The following is a 17,511-nucleotide window of genomic DNA, read 5'->3' as shown; positions in this document are numbered from 1 at the left end:
GAGTTTCCAGGATTCTTAAGCTAGAACTATTTAAAGTGGTATGGTACCACTTTAAATGTATTGTGCAGATGGGGCATAAGTCACAACCGCAATCACAGTGGATTAGTGGTGAATTTATACTTCACCCTCTCTAAATCATTCCATGTTATTAGCTGTTCTGCAACGCTTCCTCCATGTGACATTATTGCCATCTGGAGAGACACTCTTGCATTATAGTAGGACACACACAACACCCCAAAACATTTGTGGTATGAAGAAATATAATATTTTAAACTAAGCAGTAGGACCGGCCCAAAACCTGCAGGCACAAATGGTATTAAAAGCGTGGTCATGCATAACCAACAACATATTGAGCACAAATCATGACAATCACTCAATTAAAAACAACATCTGGAAGGGAGCTCAGACTGCATACTGAGCAATTCACTTTCTTGGCAGACATGTATTTGTGAAAGACAGCAGTTAGAAGGGACAGAAGGAGAGACAGAGAGTTGAAGGTATTTTATTGCTGGAACTGAGATGGCAGCCTTCCTACAGCTGCCCTAGGTGTACTCTGGAGACCAGCATTCTGCTGAAGATGCCTTTCTTCCTATAAGCTTGGCTCATATATTGAAGCAAAAATACTGTGGCATCCTAAGTCTCCAGTGCTCTCTCATCCAAAGGATGCTGTGGCAAGAGATGTTACAGATGGAACTACCCAGTGCCTTTTTTCTTTTAAAAAAATGTTTAGGGGTACACTTATTTTGACTCAAGAAAATCACCATATTTTTGGTTCAATTTGGGGGAAATAATTACAGTAAATGGACAAAAGCACAAAGATTCACAAAATGTTTAGGGGTATGCATCCCCCTGAGTCCCCCCAGAAAAAAAGCATTTGATCTACCCAGGGAAATTTGCAGTCATCTTGCACAAAAAGGGAAATGCAGTTGGGGTGCCATTTGCAAAACACGAGTGAATATGCCCTATCTCACGCACGTCCAACAGGTAGATCGTGATCTACTGGTAGATCACTGGAGGTCTGCGGTAGATCACTGGTAGATCAGTGGCTCCCCCCTAAGAAGCTGAACAACTCTGGCTCCCCTAAAAAAGCTCAACGTTTTGGCCCTTCACCCCCCTCCAAAAAAATGGGCCTTCCCTCCTCCCTAAAAGAAGTTCAACAATTTGACCTGAACCCCACATAACAGGGCTTTACTACCTAAAAAAAAAGCTCAAAAACTTTGACCTGAACCCCCAAAGGGGGGATAGATCATTTCCAGTCTTTAACTCTGTGAATAGATTGCAGTCTCTTGGGAGTTGGCCACCCCTGCTCTATCTGATCCCCGGACCAACTATCATAACACACTTGTATCTCCACATGCCTCAAAACAGGATTTCAGTCCTAAGACACTTTTACATAGAGCAAAAGTTTATTTATTAAGTACTTAGAATACACTGTGGCTTAAAATCCCAGTTCATGGAATCCCTCAGCAGCTGCTGGGGCCCAAGAACCCCAACAACTGGTTAAGTTTCCTAGAAGAGGCCACTGGAAGGCAAATTGCCTGGGATGATACACACCCAGAGCCAAGCTTGCCTGTTCTGGTCCTTTCCTAATGCCAGTGTGTTTGGTTATTGCCTCAACCCACACATCTCTACACAAAGAGCAGATGCCATGCATCTATACTGCCTTTGCTAAGGCTTCTACTGTATGTGCTTCCTTGCTAAGAGATGGGTTGGGTATTGGGGTTCGAATCCCAAGTTCATGAAGTCTGAGAAGTACCGTTTTAAAATCATGTTGCTCCTTAGAGGTGGCAGGCGCAGTTCGGGGGGAAGATGCCTTCTCCTCTGTGATCCCAATCCAGACTTTATTCTTGTGCCTCTTTCAAATGGACTTCGTGACAGTCCCCACTACCAACTGCATTGATAGCTGGGGGACGAACCTCTGTTCTAGTGCAGTCTTTGCATACAGTATATGGGTTTTCCCGTGTAGCTCTTTAAACATAGCAGCAATCTCCAGGGGCTTACCCTTTTCTGCGGATGAATAAATAAGAAACACTGCTGTTTTCACTGAATTAGATTCTCTAGGAATGCCTTGTAGATCCAGCTGTTCTTGTCTGCTTCTTCTCGAGTTGCTTATGGTCTTATAGCTGTGGCATGTTGTGGGCTGGGTGTTTGGGGGTTTATTTTGGGGTTTTGGCTTTTAATTATTATTTTATTGTTGGTTACAGGTAGGTAGCCGTGTTGGTCTTATTGTTGTTGCACTGTGTGCACTTTAATTGCCTTAGGAGGAGTTTCCCCTTTAAAATAAATACAAAAATATTATCTGTACGATAATATTTCCGCTTATGATATGTCCAGGGCATTGTCCTTGCAGAAGCAGGCATTAGTTGAGAAAGGAAAAACAGAACAGGAGATGTTCTTTTTCCTCTACCATAGTGGAAGGTGGAATATTTTTAAGGGGGTTGCATTTTTCCCTGAATTGTACAGCCCAGGGCAAAAATAGGGGAACAACCTCCCTTTGAACCTAGAACTCGCAAAAGTGTAAAGGTGGGCCATGGTAGAAGCATCACAGAAAGACACCAGGCCCCCATTATAGTCCAGATAAACCCCAACTCTCTTGGGGAAGGATGTGGGGCACAGTCTTTGAGGGGGGTCGTCCTTGGCCATTAGCTCCACACCATTTCGCAGCCGGATTACCCAGTATCCACTACCAGGGGAGGCAGCGATTTTCCCTTTGCGGTTGATAGAAACGCTAACCAGGCCTAAGGTCCAAGAGAGCTTGCTGCCAACTTCCACTTCCCAATAGTGCTTCCCCGAGGAGAAACTCTGGCAACCCAACACGGCTACACAGTAGTTGAACCGCATGGGAGTGTCCAGGACTTCCTGCCGCAGGTGACCGTCCCGGACACAAGTGTAGTCATCTGATAGGACAAGACACGGATGTGCTGTTTCAGGGTCCAGGGTTATCCGGGGGAAGTCTGCAAAATGGCCGGGGGGGGGGAGAGAGAGAGAGGAAGAGAGCAAATTTTAAAATCAAGTTGTCCTTGCATTTCATAGCAGCCTGATGATGATGATGATGATGATGATGATGATATTGATTTTATAAACATCTTTATTGAAAGTTCAAAAAGTCTATATGTGCACTAAACATTATGAGACATTAATAAAAGAGAAAAAGAAAGAAAAAGAGAAGCAGAACCTGCGTAGAAAGGAAAGGGGGAGGGGGGAACCCAAAACTGTCGTACCTTGGAAGTCGGACGGAATCAGTTCCGGAAGTCCATTCGACTTCCAAAACGTTTGAAAACCAAATCATGGCTTCTGATTGGCTGCAGGAAGTATTTGTACAGTATTTGTAAGAATGAATTCCAAATATCGTTGAATTTGTCCATTGCAAGACTGATACTGAAGAATTGGGAAAATAAAAATGCGGCTCCCTTCTATGATTGAAGACTTACACAAACTCACAACTGATTATTATTATTATTCCTATAATTTATTAAGTTCCCAGGGTAAAGGTAAAGGTACCCCTGACCGTTAGGTCCAGTCACAGATGACTCTGGGGTTGCAGCGCTCATCTCGTATTATTGGCCGAGGGAGCTGGCGTACAGCTTCCGGGTCATGTGGCCAGCATGACAAAGCCGCTTCTGGTGAACCAGAGCAGCACACGGAAACGCCGTTTACCTTCCTGCCGGAGTGGTACCTATTTATCTATTTGCACTTGACGTGCTTTCGAAATGCTAGGTTGGCAGGAGCTGGGACCGAACAATGGGAGCTCACCCCGTCACAGGGATTTGAACCGCTGACCTTCTGATCGGCAAGTCCTAGGCTCTGTGGTTTAGACCACAGCGCCACCCGCGTCCCTAAGTTCCCAGGGTAGGTTACAGCAGTTAAAATACAAAAGTAAAAACAGTTTGAAACAACTTAAAGCCACAGGAATGGGCGGGGGCGCTAATAATATATGGGGTGCAGCTTCAGCATTCTCTGAAAGTTGTGTAATGAAGGTGCCAGCCGCAATTGTGGGGAGGGACTTCCACAATTTATGAGCTGCACCAGAGTATGGCAGTTCCTTGGCCACCACCCCACTGAGTCTGAGGGCAGTGGGACAACTCAGAGGGCCCCTTCTGCTAATCTTACCCCTCATATGATCTGTAGGGAAGGAGACAGTCTTTCGAGTTTGGGGGATGGTTCCACATTCCTACCATCTGAATCATAGTTAGGGAACCTGTGACCTCCTAAGTGCTGTTGCCTCCCTCAGCACCAGCCAGCATGAACAAGGGTCAGTGTTAGGTAGATCTGCTCTGAAGTAAGAGTTATTCAGGGACAACGAGGATCCTCTGGTACTGTAGCTTTATGTATAAGGAAGGTTTAAACTTAATAGTCTGAGATGACAAGAGTCATAGTCAGGCAACACCATGGGGGTTCCCCATCCTTGGTTCTAAATACTAGACATTTTGTGAGCCAGCACTAATACAAATGACACACCCAGAATCGCCAGATTCAATGAGTTAAGAACTCAACATACATTCCCTGTGAGCATAACAAGGGGGGCCTGCCCCCCTCAATCAAGTAAATACACAAAAATACTCAACTAAAGGTAGAAATAATCACTGGAAAAGAGGAGGAATTCGAGAAGGAAGTGCTGAAAGGGTTTTCAGCAAATCCAAGAAAGCTTATTTTGTTCTTTGAAATTTTGCAAAACGTACTCGATAACTCCCTGGTGTTCATTTTTTTTATCCCACTTCCTATTTTTCAAGTGACTGAAGATTTTGACAGATTTATCCGAGCACTTGGGGGCTCAAAGGAAAGTAATTTAAAACATCTGTTGTTGAGACATTTCATTCCAAATCTGCTAGACGGAGCCAGACAGGGGATGGTGACAGGTGGGTGTCCTGCTCCTGGCCTTAACATAAATCTCAAATCCATTACTCATGATCTGAACTTGACTCATCTTTTTCCTCTGCCATTCTGTTAGGTCATCCCTGAGCCTTATTAGCTCCTGGCCTGATCTATTAATTGGCTTGGTATACACAGCTCTTCCTAGGTCAGGTCATCGCCTAATCATGAAGGTCCTGTTGAATGCAGATTCCTTCATTATCTGTTTTCTCCACATCTACACCTAGGTGTCCTTTCACTGCTCCCTGACTCACTGCAAGGAGCACTCTTAGTCATTCCCTCTCACCTTCTGCATCACCCACAGAATCCCCAGCCAAGCTGAGTGAGCCCACAGATGCCAACCGCTACAGGTGGGTTGAACAGTAAATGCATAGGTACTCAAGATCTCTTAACTGTTAAGCAGAACCAATCTGTGCCAATCTCTTGCTTAGAACACAAGGTGAGTGCCTTGCAAGATCAAAAAGCCCACCTAGTCCAGCACATTTGCAAGAATCCTTTGGGAAGTGATCAGTGGTAGGGCAGAGGTTTTGTGTGCAAAAAATAAATAAATACCACGTTCAATTCCTGGCATACTCAAATACAAAGGGAAAGAAAAATCCCTGCCTGAATGCTGCCCGTCAGTGTAGACCTGGGGTGAGAAACCTGGGGCTCTCCTTCCAGATGTTGTTGTTGTTATTTAGTCGTTTAGTCGTGTCCGACTCTTCGTGACCCCATGAACCATAGCACGCCAGGCACTCCTGTCTTCCACTGCCTCCCGCAGTTTGGTCAAACTCATGTTCGTAGCTTAACACTGTCCAACCATCTCGTCCTCTGTCGTCCCCTTCTCCTAGTGCCCTCAATCTTTCCCAACATCAGGGTCTTTTCCAAGGATTCTTCTCTTCTCATGAGGTGGCCAAAGTATTGGAGCCTCAGCTTCACGATCTGTCCTTCCAGTGAGCACTCAGGGCTGCTTTCCTTCAGAATGGATAGGTTTGATCTTCTTGCAGTCCATGGGACTCTCAAGAGTCTCCTCCAGCACCATAATTCAAAAGCATCAATTCTTCGGTGATCAGCCTTCTTTATGGTCCAGCTCTCACTTCCATACATCACTACTGGGAAAACCATAGCTTTAACTATACGGACCTTTGTCGGCAAGGTGATGTCTCTGCTTTTTAATATGCTGTCTAGGTTTGTCATTGCTTTTCCCCCAAGAAGCAGGCGTCTTTTAATTTCGTGACTGCTGTCACCATCTGCAGTGATCAAGGAGCCCAAGAAAGTAAAACCTCTTCCAGATGTTGCTGAACTACAACTCCCCAGCCCCAGTAAGCATGACCGGGGCTCAGGGGTGGCGAGAGCTGTAGTTTGGCAATGGGAGGTGGGCCACAGGTTCCCCTCCCCTGGCATTGCACAATACTGAGCTAGACTGACCCATGGTAAAAAGGAGCTTCCTGTTTTCACTAATGTCAGGAACCAGCAGCAGCCAGGTGTCCCGCACTAGGAAATTGCTAGCAATCCACTGCTGGGAGAGTCTGCCTCCCTCTAGGCGAACTAATGCCAGTGTACTGGAAGAAGCAAAGATCGCCAGTGTCAAAGCAATGATTCTTCAACATCAACTTCGTTGGACTGGTCATGTTGTGTGGATGCCTGATTATCGTCTTCCAAAGCAACTACTCTATTCCAAACTGAAAAATGGAAAGCGTAATTCTGGTGGTCAACAAAAGAGGTTCAAATACTCTCAAGGCAAATCTTTAAAAATGTAGTATAAACACCGACGACTGGGAAACACTGGCCTGCGAGTGCTCCAGTTAGAGAACAGCCTTTACCAAAGAGGTCATGGGCTCTGAAGATGCTCAAACTCAGGATGAAAGGGAGAAAAATGCTAAGAGGAAGACATGCTTGGCAAAACCCTCACCATGGTCAACTCCCGCCCAGAAACCAATGTCCCCACTGTGGAAGGACATGTGGATCCAGAATTGGCCTCCACAGTCACTTATGGACCCACTGTTAAGACTGTGTTCATGGAAGACAATCTTACTTGGCTACAAGTGAAGAAGAAGAAGAAGAAGAAGAAGAAGAAGAAGAAGAAGAAGAAGAAGAAGAAGAAGAAGAAGAAGAAGAAGAAGAAGAAGAAGAAGAAGAAGAAGAAGAAAGTCCCAGTGGAGAAGGAATACAATCAGCCTGAGACAAGATTTGTTCATGCATTGCACTCAGAAAAGGCAACAAAGACATTTTTTTGTGTTTCTCCCAAACATCACCTTTACCTATGCCGAGTGCAGATTTCATTTCCCTCCAAGCGGCACACTGTAGAGGCCCCTTGAACTGCCCAAGGGTCTGCAGCATGGGGGGCAGGAGAGGAAACGTTGGTGTGGCTTGTTGTTGCTTCAACCTTAGCCAGGTGGGAGGGAAAACAATCACACACATACAAGTATATGTTAATAACTGAAATAAAAATAGGGGGGGGGTTCTTTATGAATGAGAAATTACTCTTTTCTTTTTGGTTCACTCACCTGTTCAGGAGAGAATGTATTCCCTGTGCATGGGACATGGGACAAAGGGGAAACATATGTTTAGAAAAATACCAGGGAGATTTGAAATTTTAATAATTTCGACCTAGTAGAGCCGGAAGTTCCTAGTTTTGCTGTTTTATGCAAGGAGCAACAAACTGCCTGCTTAAACACCCTCCCTCATCTTGCAATCATAGTATCATAGAATCCCCACCAACTTCAGCAGCAGCACCAGTGGCCTTGTTCCAAGTTATTTGGCAATAAATCTGTGCCTCTATTTAAGAATGGCCATGCTGGATCTGGCCAAAGGTCCATCGAGTCCCGCATCCTGATTCTATGGTAGCTACCCAGATGCAAGCCGGGTCTGAGAGCAACAATGTTGTTCTTTTGGCTGCCAAGGACTTGACGTGATTGAAGAAAGTGTCCTTTCTTCCCCTTCCATTTCCACCCCCACACACCCACACACACACACACACCAGAGTTAAATGCATCAATTTGTGCAAAAACCAGGATGCCGGGGAGAAGGCTCAGCTAGAACCCTTCTCCCTGACATCTATTTTATGTGAAAGGAATTGGTTTGGAGAATCAAGCAGACCTATGACACACTCATACGGTACACACCAAAATAAAAACAAGAAGGTGTTTCATGCTAGGTCAGACTATGGGACCACCTAGCTCGGTAGACAGGAGATTTCCCCAGACATAGCTGGAGATGTCAGGGACTGGACTATGGAAACCAAGCACTATCCCTGAGGCCCAGTCCTTCCCTCAAGTAGTATGGCCTAGTAGGTACAGGTTTGGCGCCTTAGTGAAAACTAGGCTTTGGTTCTGTTATAATAATTTTAAGGTCTCAAATATAGAATAAATATTCATAAATGCACACCTATCTAAATATATGAACCATGTGTCTGAAATAGTACGGGAGAGCAATCCTGAAGTCATTCTGACTCTCCCAATGACCTCGAATATTCCTCTGCAGTAAGGGAGGCAATTGGGGAAAGCCTTCCCATTGTCTTTTTCCTTGCAAATCCTGTCTTAAGGGTGTATTTGTGTATGAATAGGGTGAGCCTGTGACCTGGATTCAGGAGCTAAAGCATTAACCATCACAAAAGAATGACCAGACTGCCCAGGTAATGCAATCAGTGACCATTATCAGGTATCCTGGCAGGCAGGATTTCTGCTGCAGACCGCCTCCTTCTGTGATGTATGTATGATGTTTTGGGGGGTGGTCTTGGGCTACAGGGTGGGCAGTTTCAAAAGTCTATATAAGGGCTTGCGCACCATTGTTCAGGGTTCTCCTCCCTCCTGCGTGTGGCGAGTGAGGACCCTGTTGCAACAGTTCATTGAAGAAAGATTGAGCTTACTAGCAGCTTTGCTTCTTAATATACTCTGGTTGGCCTCTGTTTTCTCCTACCGATAGGGAACCCACTTAAGGACTCTATACGGGCTCTGGAATACCCCATAAGGGAAAGGGAGCAGTTTTCCTTATAACGGTTCCAGCTGTAGAATCTCCATGGGAGCCCGTTTTTCCCTTACCGCTAGGAAGCTTGCAGAGTCTTGTAGCTGCAGGTGGCCCTCGGCTTCCAACAGCAGCTCCTGGCCCAGCTGGCAAGACTCCTTCAACTCTCTCAATCTCTCCTCCATCTCCCGAAGAACATGTGCCCCTTCCTCCTCCAGCCTTGCCTTGCATGCTTTCTCGTGAGCATAGAGGAAGCGATGCAGGTGCTTGTATTCGGTGGAGATGTGGTCATCCAGGCTCAGCAAAACTGCCTAGCAACCAGAGAGAGAGATCTAAGCATGTTTCCCTCCGGAGATGTATAAGCTTATTTCCCTCATCAAGTTTCTCACCACCCCAGTCTTCTTCACCTGATGGTTCTGGAGCTTCTCTTCTTCCTCCCTCGTAAGCAGGAGAAGTTTGGTCAGGTTAGATTCCATCCGCGAAATAGCCAAAGAGAGCTCCTCCTGTTCAATATGGTGAGTGGAAGTTAAAAATAGCCTCCTCCTCCTCTCTCTGCCATACACACACACACACACCACAAAGTAAATGCACATTTAACAGTGACCTAACCATTCCCACACCAGGAAAAATGCTTGCCATGAATTTGACTGTCTCCAATCGCATGGACCTATTCCAATGGTTCTGTGTGATATAAACTCCAATGAGCAATTAAGGTCTTCACAAAAGGGCTGGGTGTCCGTTGATGGCTCCTGCTTTTGGAACGCAACATACCGTATATCCCTTGGCAACTGGGAGGGTATTTTTGCCATTTGAATTTAGGTAGACAAGAAGAACTATTCACTGGCCGAATAAAAAGCCACCCTTTTAAGGGTATCTGATGCAGAAATAGGAAGTGGATTGCCTACTGTGAGGGACAGGGGATATCGCGAAGTCCCTCCCCTCCTAAGTTCAAGCCAATCCCCGAGCACAGGGGGAAGCAGAGAGAGTTCCGATTCCAGTGGGGAAGCAGGAAGTCGTGTCCGAGGCTCAGGCAAGGTAGAGGAGCCAGGGTCCCAGGTGGGACAGGAAGGGGCGAATAAGGGCGGGAGACCCATCCCCCCAACTCCGGAATTACGCAGAAAGAGGAGGGGAAAGAGGATGGGTCTGCCAAAGCTTTTGTGTTGGAGAAAGACGCGCCAAAAGCCATTAGGAGGTTCTGAAACCGACTGACAACATCACTCCGTGTAAATAGCAATGACTTGAGCACTGTAAATACGCAGCACCAATAAAAGAATAAAATGCAGAGCTGCGTAGCGTCGTTACTCTGAAGTAGTCCACTCCGGCCACTGTGACAGCAACCTCCTAATCCTTTTTGGGCTACTTTGGAGTTGCCGGGATGAGCGTGTCAGAGGCGGAGAAATGGCGGCAGATCGCGGAGCAAGCCCAGCAAGAACTGCAGCAGCTGTCGCTGCAGGCGCAGGGGGAATTGAAGGCAGCTAAAGAGGAGACTAAGAAGGTCCAGGACGACCGGCTACAACTTGCGGAACAGGTGAGAGCGCTTCAGGAAAAAGAGCAGCAATTAAGGGCGGTGGCGGTAGACCTCCAAAACAAGCTGGATGCAGAGAAAAACAAGGCGGGAGGGGCACCCCAAGTCCAAGTGCTGCCAGGAAGGAGAGCCGGGACCCTAGTAAGCAAGTTCAATGGAGACCCGAGGGAATTTCAGGGCTTTGAGACTGAGATTGTGTATGCTCTTGAGCTGCACCACGATGAGTTCCCTGATGATGAGCACAGGGTAGCGTTTATTGTGGAGCACCTTACCGGGGCAGCCAGGGAGTGGCTAAGACCGTTAATTGCAACAAGGAATCCTTGCATGAAGAATGTCAAACTATTTCTAGAAGGTTTGAAAACGATGTATTCGTCCGATAGTCATATGGATCAGACTAAGGAGGAACTTCATAATTTACGCCAAGGAAATATGACAGTTCGCGCGTATTGGGCGAAATTCACCATGCTGGTGCACAGATTGGGGTGGGAACTTGAGTCCCCCCCAATGCAAGCGGCGTTCTACTTGGGGTTGCATGAGGAGGTGAAGGATGAGCTCTCGAGAGGTCCAAAGCCCAGTAATATGGATCAGCTGAGCAAAGCGGCTCTGGCGGTGGGGGTGAGACAGGAATCCCGGTGGAGCGACAAGCAAGCAACGCGCGCAAAGCGGGCTTGGTTCCCACGGTTGCAGGAGAAGCCACTCCCCCAACAACCCTTTCAAGCCACGCCTGGGGCCAGTCAGGACCAGGAACCCATGCAGATTGATAGCGCGCGCGCGGGGGCTTTTCAAACCCCAGCGGCGCCAAGACGCAAGGAGGGAAGGGGTGGGAATTGCTTTCTCTGCAACTCCCCCCAGCATCTCGTCAGAGACTGCCCACATCGCAGGGAGTGGCAAGGAAAGGCGGGAACGGTTGTGCCCTCCCCCACTGACGCAGCACCACAGCAGGGAAACGGGAAAGCCTGGCTGCAGGAGACAAGGGGCGGCAGCCAGGCACAGTCAGCAGACAACAGCCCCAGCCCACCCACCCGCACAGAGAGGAGCAGAGCCAGCCCACCCCTCCCAGAGCAGGAGTGGTTCTAGAAGTGACGCTCACGCTTCCAAATGGCTATCCCCTGACAGTCCTCGCCCTAATTGACAGTGGGGCGTCAGCGAACTTCTTCTCGAGAAACTTTGCAGAAGAGCACCAGATCCAGCTTCTGCAGCTGGATTTTCCTCTGCACGTGGCAACCATTGACGGCAGAGAGCTGCTGGGAGGGGCCATCACGCATCAAACCCCCCCCATGAGAATGACGGTTGGAAGGCACTCAGAGACACTGGCATTCAACGTCACCACCATCTCAGACCCCCCCATCGTTTTGGGCATGAGCTGGCTGGCGCGCCATGACCCCTCCATAAGTTGGCACCAGAGATGCATCACTTTTGGATCGGACTTTTGCCTGGAACATTGCATGCAGCACCAACCAGGGGAGGGGCCTCCGATAGCCACGGTGGCCACCATGCACGTCAAAGGGGGTGAAGCGATACCCAAGCCGTACTGGGACCTGCAGGAGGTCTTCAGCGAAGCGGAGTCCGACCACCTACCCCCACACAGGCCTTTTGACTGCCAGATCAACCTGGTGCCAGGGGCAACGATACCCCCAGCCAAGCTGTACGCCATGTCAGATCAGGAACTGGAGGATCTGCGTGCTTTCATCGACAAGAACCTCAAGCGGGGGTTCATCAGAGAAAGCAAGGCAGCAGGGGGCAGCCCGGTCTTCTGGGTGGACAAGAAAGACACGCAACAGCGCCGTCTTGTGGTGGATTTTAGACGGCTGAATTCAGTGACAGAGCCAGTGGCTTTCCCCATGCCCAGAGTGGATGATCTCCTGACAGCGGCACGCAGGGGCAAGATTTTCACCAAGCTAGACCTGAGGGGGGCGTACAACTTGATCAGGATCCGGGAAGGCGATGAATGGAAGACCACGATGTTCACGCCTCTGGGCTCTTTTGAATATCTGGTGATGCCCTTCGGGTTGCAAGGGGGCTCAGCATGCTTCCAGGCCTTCATGCACCACGTCCTGGGGTCCCTCCTCTTCAGGAAATGCTTGGTCTTCCTGGATGACATCCTTATTTACTCCAACGACCCAGTGCAGCACGTGAAAGATGTCAGGGAGGTGTTGCAGCGCCTGAAGGAGAACCACCTGTATGTGAAGCTGGAGAAGTGCAAGTTTCACACCAAGGAGGTGGACTTCCTGGGCTACAAGCTGTCAGACAAGGGGCTGGCGATGGACAAGGACAAGGTGCAGGCCATCCTGGACTGGCACAGCCCCAGGACTCGCAAAGATGCCCAACGCCTACTAGGCTTCGCCAACTTCTACAGGAAGTTCATCAAGAACTTCTCTCGCGTTACGGCTCCCATCACTGACTGCCTGAGAGGCAAGCAGAAGTTCAGGTGGACACCAGAGGCGCAAGCAGCGTTCGAAAGCCTCAAGAGGGTGTTCGCCTCAGACCAGAACCTGTTCCACGTGGTTCAGGACGCGCCCCTACGCGTGGAGACAGATGCTTCTGATAAAGCTGTGGGCGCCATTTTGTTGCAACTGGACGCCAACCGAGAGTGGAGACCCTGTGCCTTCTTCTCCAGGAAATTGACTCAGCCAGAGCGAAACTACACAGTGTTTGATCGGGAACTTCTGGCGATCCACGCTGCGTTCCAGCACTGGAGACACTTCCTGGTGGGCGCCAAGCACCCCATCCAGGTGTGCACAGACCACAAGAACCTGGAGTTCTGGAGAACTGCCAGGGTGCTCAACCAGCGGCAGATACGGTGGGCAGAGTTCTTCTCGAACTTCAACTTCTCCATACACTACATCCCGGGAGAGCAGAATGTCAGGGCGGATGCCCTCTCCCGCAAGCCAGAATACATGGAGGAGGAGGCGCCACCGGCACCCAGGCACATTTTCCCCCCGTCAGCATGGTCCTGCGGAGCAGCAGTGGTGAGCGAGGCAGAACTCACAGCACTGACGGCAGCGGATGAATTTGCCAACCGCATCTGCAGAGAACTGAGAAGGGGGGGGGAGCAGGCAAAAGACTTTGCAGAACGCAGGGGGCTGCTTTTCTACAAGGGTGCACTGTACCTGCCCACCACCCAGCTTAGACGTACGGTCCTCAAGCAGATGCACGACAACCCAACGGCGGGTCATTTTGGGAGGGACAAAACCACTCACCTAGTCATGAGACACTTCTGGTGGCCAGGGGTGCGGGAAGATGTTCGAGACTATGTACGGGGCTGTGACACCTGCCAGCGGGCAAAGGTGGTCAGAGCAGCGCCACCGGGATTGCTGGAGCCCTTAGCCACGCCACACAGGCCGTGGGAAGTGGTGTCCATGGACTTCATCACAGATCTGCCTTCTTCCAGGGGCAAGACCGCAGTGTTGGTGGTGGTGGACCTCATGTCCAAAATGTGCCACTTTATACCGTGTGCCAGGGCGGTCTCGGCAGAAGAGACAGCCAAACTGTTTGTGGATCACGTATTCAGACTGCATGGATTACCCTTAAGGGTTATTTCGGATCGTGGCCGCCAATTTGTTTCCAGGTTCTGGCGGCGGCTCATGAACCTCCTGCAGGTGGAGGTCAGCTTGTCGACGGCTAGACACCCGCAGACCAATGGACAGGCGGAGAGGGTCAACGCCATTCTGCAGCAGTACCTGAGATGCTACGTCAGCCAGAGGCAAACGGACTGGGTGGATCGCCTGCCACTGGCAGAATTTGCCTACAACAATGCGGTGCACGTCTCCACAGGGGTGTCGCCCTTTAAGGCCAATTACGGGCGTGACCTCAGATCTTTCCCTGAGAGGGAGGGGGAGGAGGAGGAGGAGGGCCCACAGGCTGAGGATTGGGCAGAGGAACTGGAGACGGTGCACCAGCAGCTCAGAGAACACTTGGAGAGAGCCAAGGAAGCGTACAAGAGGGGGGCAGATCGCCACAGGCGACCGGGGGAGGTCATTAGGGTGGGGGACAAAGTTTGGTTGTCCTCGGAGGGCCTTCCCATCAGAGGGCGATGCAAAAAGCTGGCGCCCAGAAGGTTGGGCCCCTTCACGGTCACGCAACAGGTCAACCCGGTGGCATACAGGCTGGCACTGCCAGAGGACATGAGGGTGCACCCAGTGTTTCATAGATCGCTGCTGTCACCGTACAGGGAAAGCAGCAGGCTCCGAGACAGCGAACAAACCCCTGAGGGAGGGGGGGAGAGGGAAGGCAGGGAGCAACTCAATGAGGCCACAGCCATCCTGGATTCAAGGTGGGGGGTGGGGGGCCTGGAGTACCTCATGGCATGGGAGGATGCTCCACCGTCCCAGAATGAATGGGTCCCAGCCACTCAGATACAGGAGGAATTCCTGGTAGAAGAATTTCACGCCCTTTTTCCCCATAGACCCAAGCCCTGGCACATGGAAAGGGAGGGGGAGGGGGAGGAAGCACGGGAGAGCAGTTCACCATGGCGCTGGGAAGCGGAGTTTGAGGAACCAGAGGATGAGGTATGGGTGTCACCGAGATCCACCCAGTCAGAGGAAGGAGCAGATTGGCAGAACATTTTTACCCCCACCAGCTCTGACGCCACAGACTTTTTGGGATTCCCGTCCTCCCAGGCGGAAGGGGGGGGCTTGCAGGACTGGGGGGAGGTGTTCACACCAACGGGCTCGGAAAGCACTGAGTTCTTAGGCTTCCAGTCGTCACCGACACCTGGGGGGGACCTGGGGAGGGGTGAAGGAGAGCTTGGGAGGGGGGTGGATGTGAGGGACAGGGGATATCGCGAAGTCCCTCCCCTCCTAAGTTCAAGCCAATCCCCGAGCACAGGGGGAAGCAGAGAGAGTTCCGATTCCAGTGGGGAAGCAGGAAGTCGTGTCCGAGGCTCAGGCAAGGTAGAGGAGCCAGGGTCCCAGGTGGGACAGGAAGGGGCGAATAAGGGCGGGAGACCCATCCCCCCAACTCCGGAATTACGCAGAAAGAGGAGGGGAAAGAGGATGGGTCTGCCAAAGCTTTTGTGTTGGAGAAAGACGCGCCAAAAGCCATTAGGAGGTTCTGAAACCGACTGACAACATCACTCCGTGTAAATAGCAATGACTTGAGCACTGTAAATACGCAGCACCAATAAAAGAATAAAATGCAGAGCTGCGTAGCGTCGTTACTCTGAAGTAGTCCACTCCGGCCACTGTGACACCTACTAACCTGGAGGGGGGGGGGCTTGATTCCGCTCTGCTCTGCTTGTATGTTTGTAAGCGAACATCTCTTACAAAGGCAATAGAGAAGTCAATCTGTAACTAGATTCCTTGCATGGAATAACTGATATTATTTGTGTGGTTCTTCCCAGTATGCTGCCAATCGGGACACGTGTTGCTTGTCTGTTTTCTGTCTTATTTATTTGCTAAATTTATATAGCAAATGCGCAAGCGATCAAACATTTAAAAATAATTCCAATACAGGTCAAATGGGGGGGGGGGGAGAGAGGCAATAGGTTTCCAGTGCTGTCTTATCCAAAGGAAACTCAACCCTTGCTATAAAAGACTTGAACATTTCTCCATTCAAGGGAGCAGGGTATGGTTAACAAACCAGCTGCTGGGGTAATGTTAAATGCATGGGAAACCTCTAGAATGTCTTCATTATTTGCTAATAATAATGATAATAATAGCATTTGCATCCCAGATTTTCCTCCAAGGAGCTCAAGGTAACATACATGGCTCTCCCCGCTATCCACAACAGCGCTGTGAGGTAGGTTGGGTTGAGAGGCCATGACTAGGCAGTCTCCTGACTCCCAGTTCCCACCAATTGTGCTCTCACACACCCCATTCATCTCTATTACTAGCAATCTGGGAACAGGACACAGGGGAAGGTTAAGGGGTGATATGATAGCCATGTTCAAATATATTAAAGGATGCCATATAGAGGAGGGAGAAAGGTTGTTTTCTGCTGCTCCAGAGAAGCGGACATGGAGCAATGGATTCAAACTACAAGAAAGAAGATTCCACCTAAACATTAGGAAGAACTTCCTGACAGTAAGAGCTGTTCGGCAGCGGAATTTGCTACCAAGGAGTGGGGTGGAGTCTCCTTCTTTGGAGGTCTTTAAGCAGAGGCTTGACAGGCATATGTCAAGAATGCTTTGATGGCGTTTCCTGCTTGGCAGGGGATTGGACTGGATGGCCCTTGTGGTCTCTTCCAACTCTATGATTCTAGGGGGCTCTGCCTGGACTCTTTCCCCCGCAACTTATAGAGCTTTGTAGTCTCCTGGACAGAGGTCAGCATGCTGTTCTGGCGCAGCGCAGATTCTCTGCAGCTGGGCTCGGTGCGTCGACCCTCCTCGGCCTCCCCGGTCCTCATCCCACCGATTCGGTGAATCAAGGTCCCCAGGAGCTTGCATGGTGTGTACCTCCTCTCTGGGAACTGCTCCCGGCACTGAGGACAGATGAGCTTGCTGCCAGGGGCTCCCCACGCTGCCTCGATGCAGGCCTGACAGTAGAGGTGGCCGCAAGGGAGGGCAACCGGCTCCCAGAACCACTCCAGGCATACAGGACAGGAGAAATCCATCACAAGGTCCTCAAAGTGTGTGTAGGAAGCCATGGCGAAGGCAGGTCAATCCAAGGAGCTTCAAGAAACTTGGGTCCCAGCCCTCCACAATACTATAGCTGGGAAAAGGACCCAAAAGTCTGCTGTTCAGCCGTCTTTCCTGCTTGCCCCCCTCCCCCCACCAGCACCCAGATGTCTCTGCTAGAGTTAGGAGACAGCAATCCAGTGGTCCAAGCTGTCACTCTCTGCTGTCAAGTTGTGGAGCTTCTGGCTTGATCTAGACCCAGCCACTTGCCTGCGCTTGTCAGAAATCCAATGCTGAACTTTGCTCCCAAACGCCCAAGATTTGCGCTTATCGCTCACAGGGGCGTGGGTGCGGGAACACAGCTGCTCGCAACCCACCCTCTCTGCACATAACACTTTCACGAAAGCAATGTGGGCTCCCCTCCCCTTTAAAAACAAAACAAAACCTGGCTCTACTGCAGTGCCTCTGACAGCACTCTGGCATATTCATTGCACAGCTTTGCCTGAAAAGCTTCCTTTGCTACATTTCTGCACACAAGGGCCAGGCTGCTGCTGTGCAAACACTGCCAGCCCTATGCATTTCAGACCAAATGGACTCAGGAGACAAAGTGCATAGCTCT

General features: G+C 49.9%; 1 protein-coding gene across 2 annotated transcripts; it reads right to left on the bottom strand.

The window, feature by feature from the left end:
• Nucleotides 1–486: 486 nt before the first annotated feature.
• Nucleotides 487–17,066, bottom strand: LOC118094144 (E3 ubiquitin-protein ligase TRIM69-like). 2 transcript variants are annotated; one of them, XM_088655497.1, is made up of 7 exons: nucleotides 16,569–17,066; nucleotide 16,525; nucleotides 9,219–9,314; nucleotides 8,889–9,122; nucleotides 7,356–7,378; nucleotides 7,110–7,234; nucleotides 487–2,954 (listed from the first exon to the last, which is right to left on the bottom strand). In XM_088655497.1, exons 1-7 carry the CDS (start codon nucleotides 16,919–16,921, stop codon nucleotides 2,404–2,406), a joined length of 1,383 nt encoding a protein of 460 aa, XP_088511623.1. In that variant the 5' UTR covers nucleotides 16,922–17,066; the 3' UTR covers nucleotides 487–2,403. The 2 variants fall into 2 exon arrangements, with proteins under 2 accessions (XP_088511623.1, XP_034990079.2); XM_035134188.3 differs by lacking the exon at nucleotide 16,525 and having other exon boundaries at nucleotides 16,731–17,014.
• Between the last annotated feature and the right edge of the window lie 445 nt (nucleotides 17,067–17,511).

This window comes from Zootoca vivipara, chromosome 12 (genome assembly GCF_965207765.1).
Source record: "Zootoca vivipara chromosome 12, rZooViv2.hap1.1, whole genome shotgun sequence".
NCBI classification, from domain to species: domain Eukaryota; kingdom Metazoa; phylum Chordata; class Lepidosauria; order Squamata; family Lacertidae; genus Zootoca; species Zootoca vivipara.
This window is presented reverse-complemented; position numbering and strand designations above follow the sequence as displayed.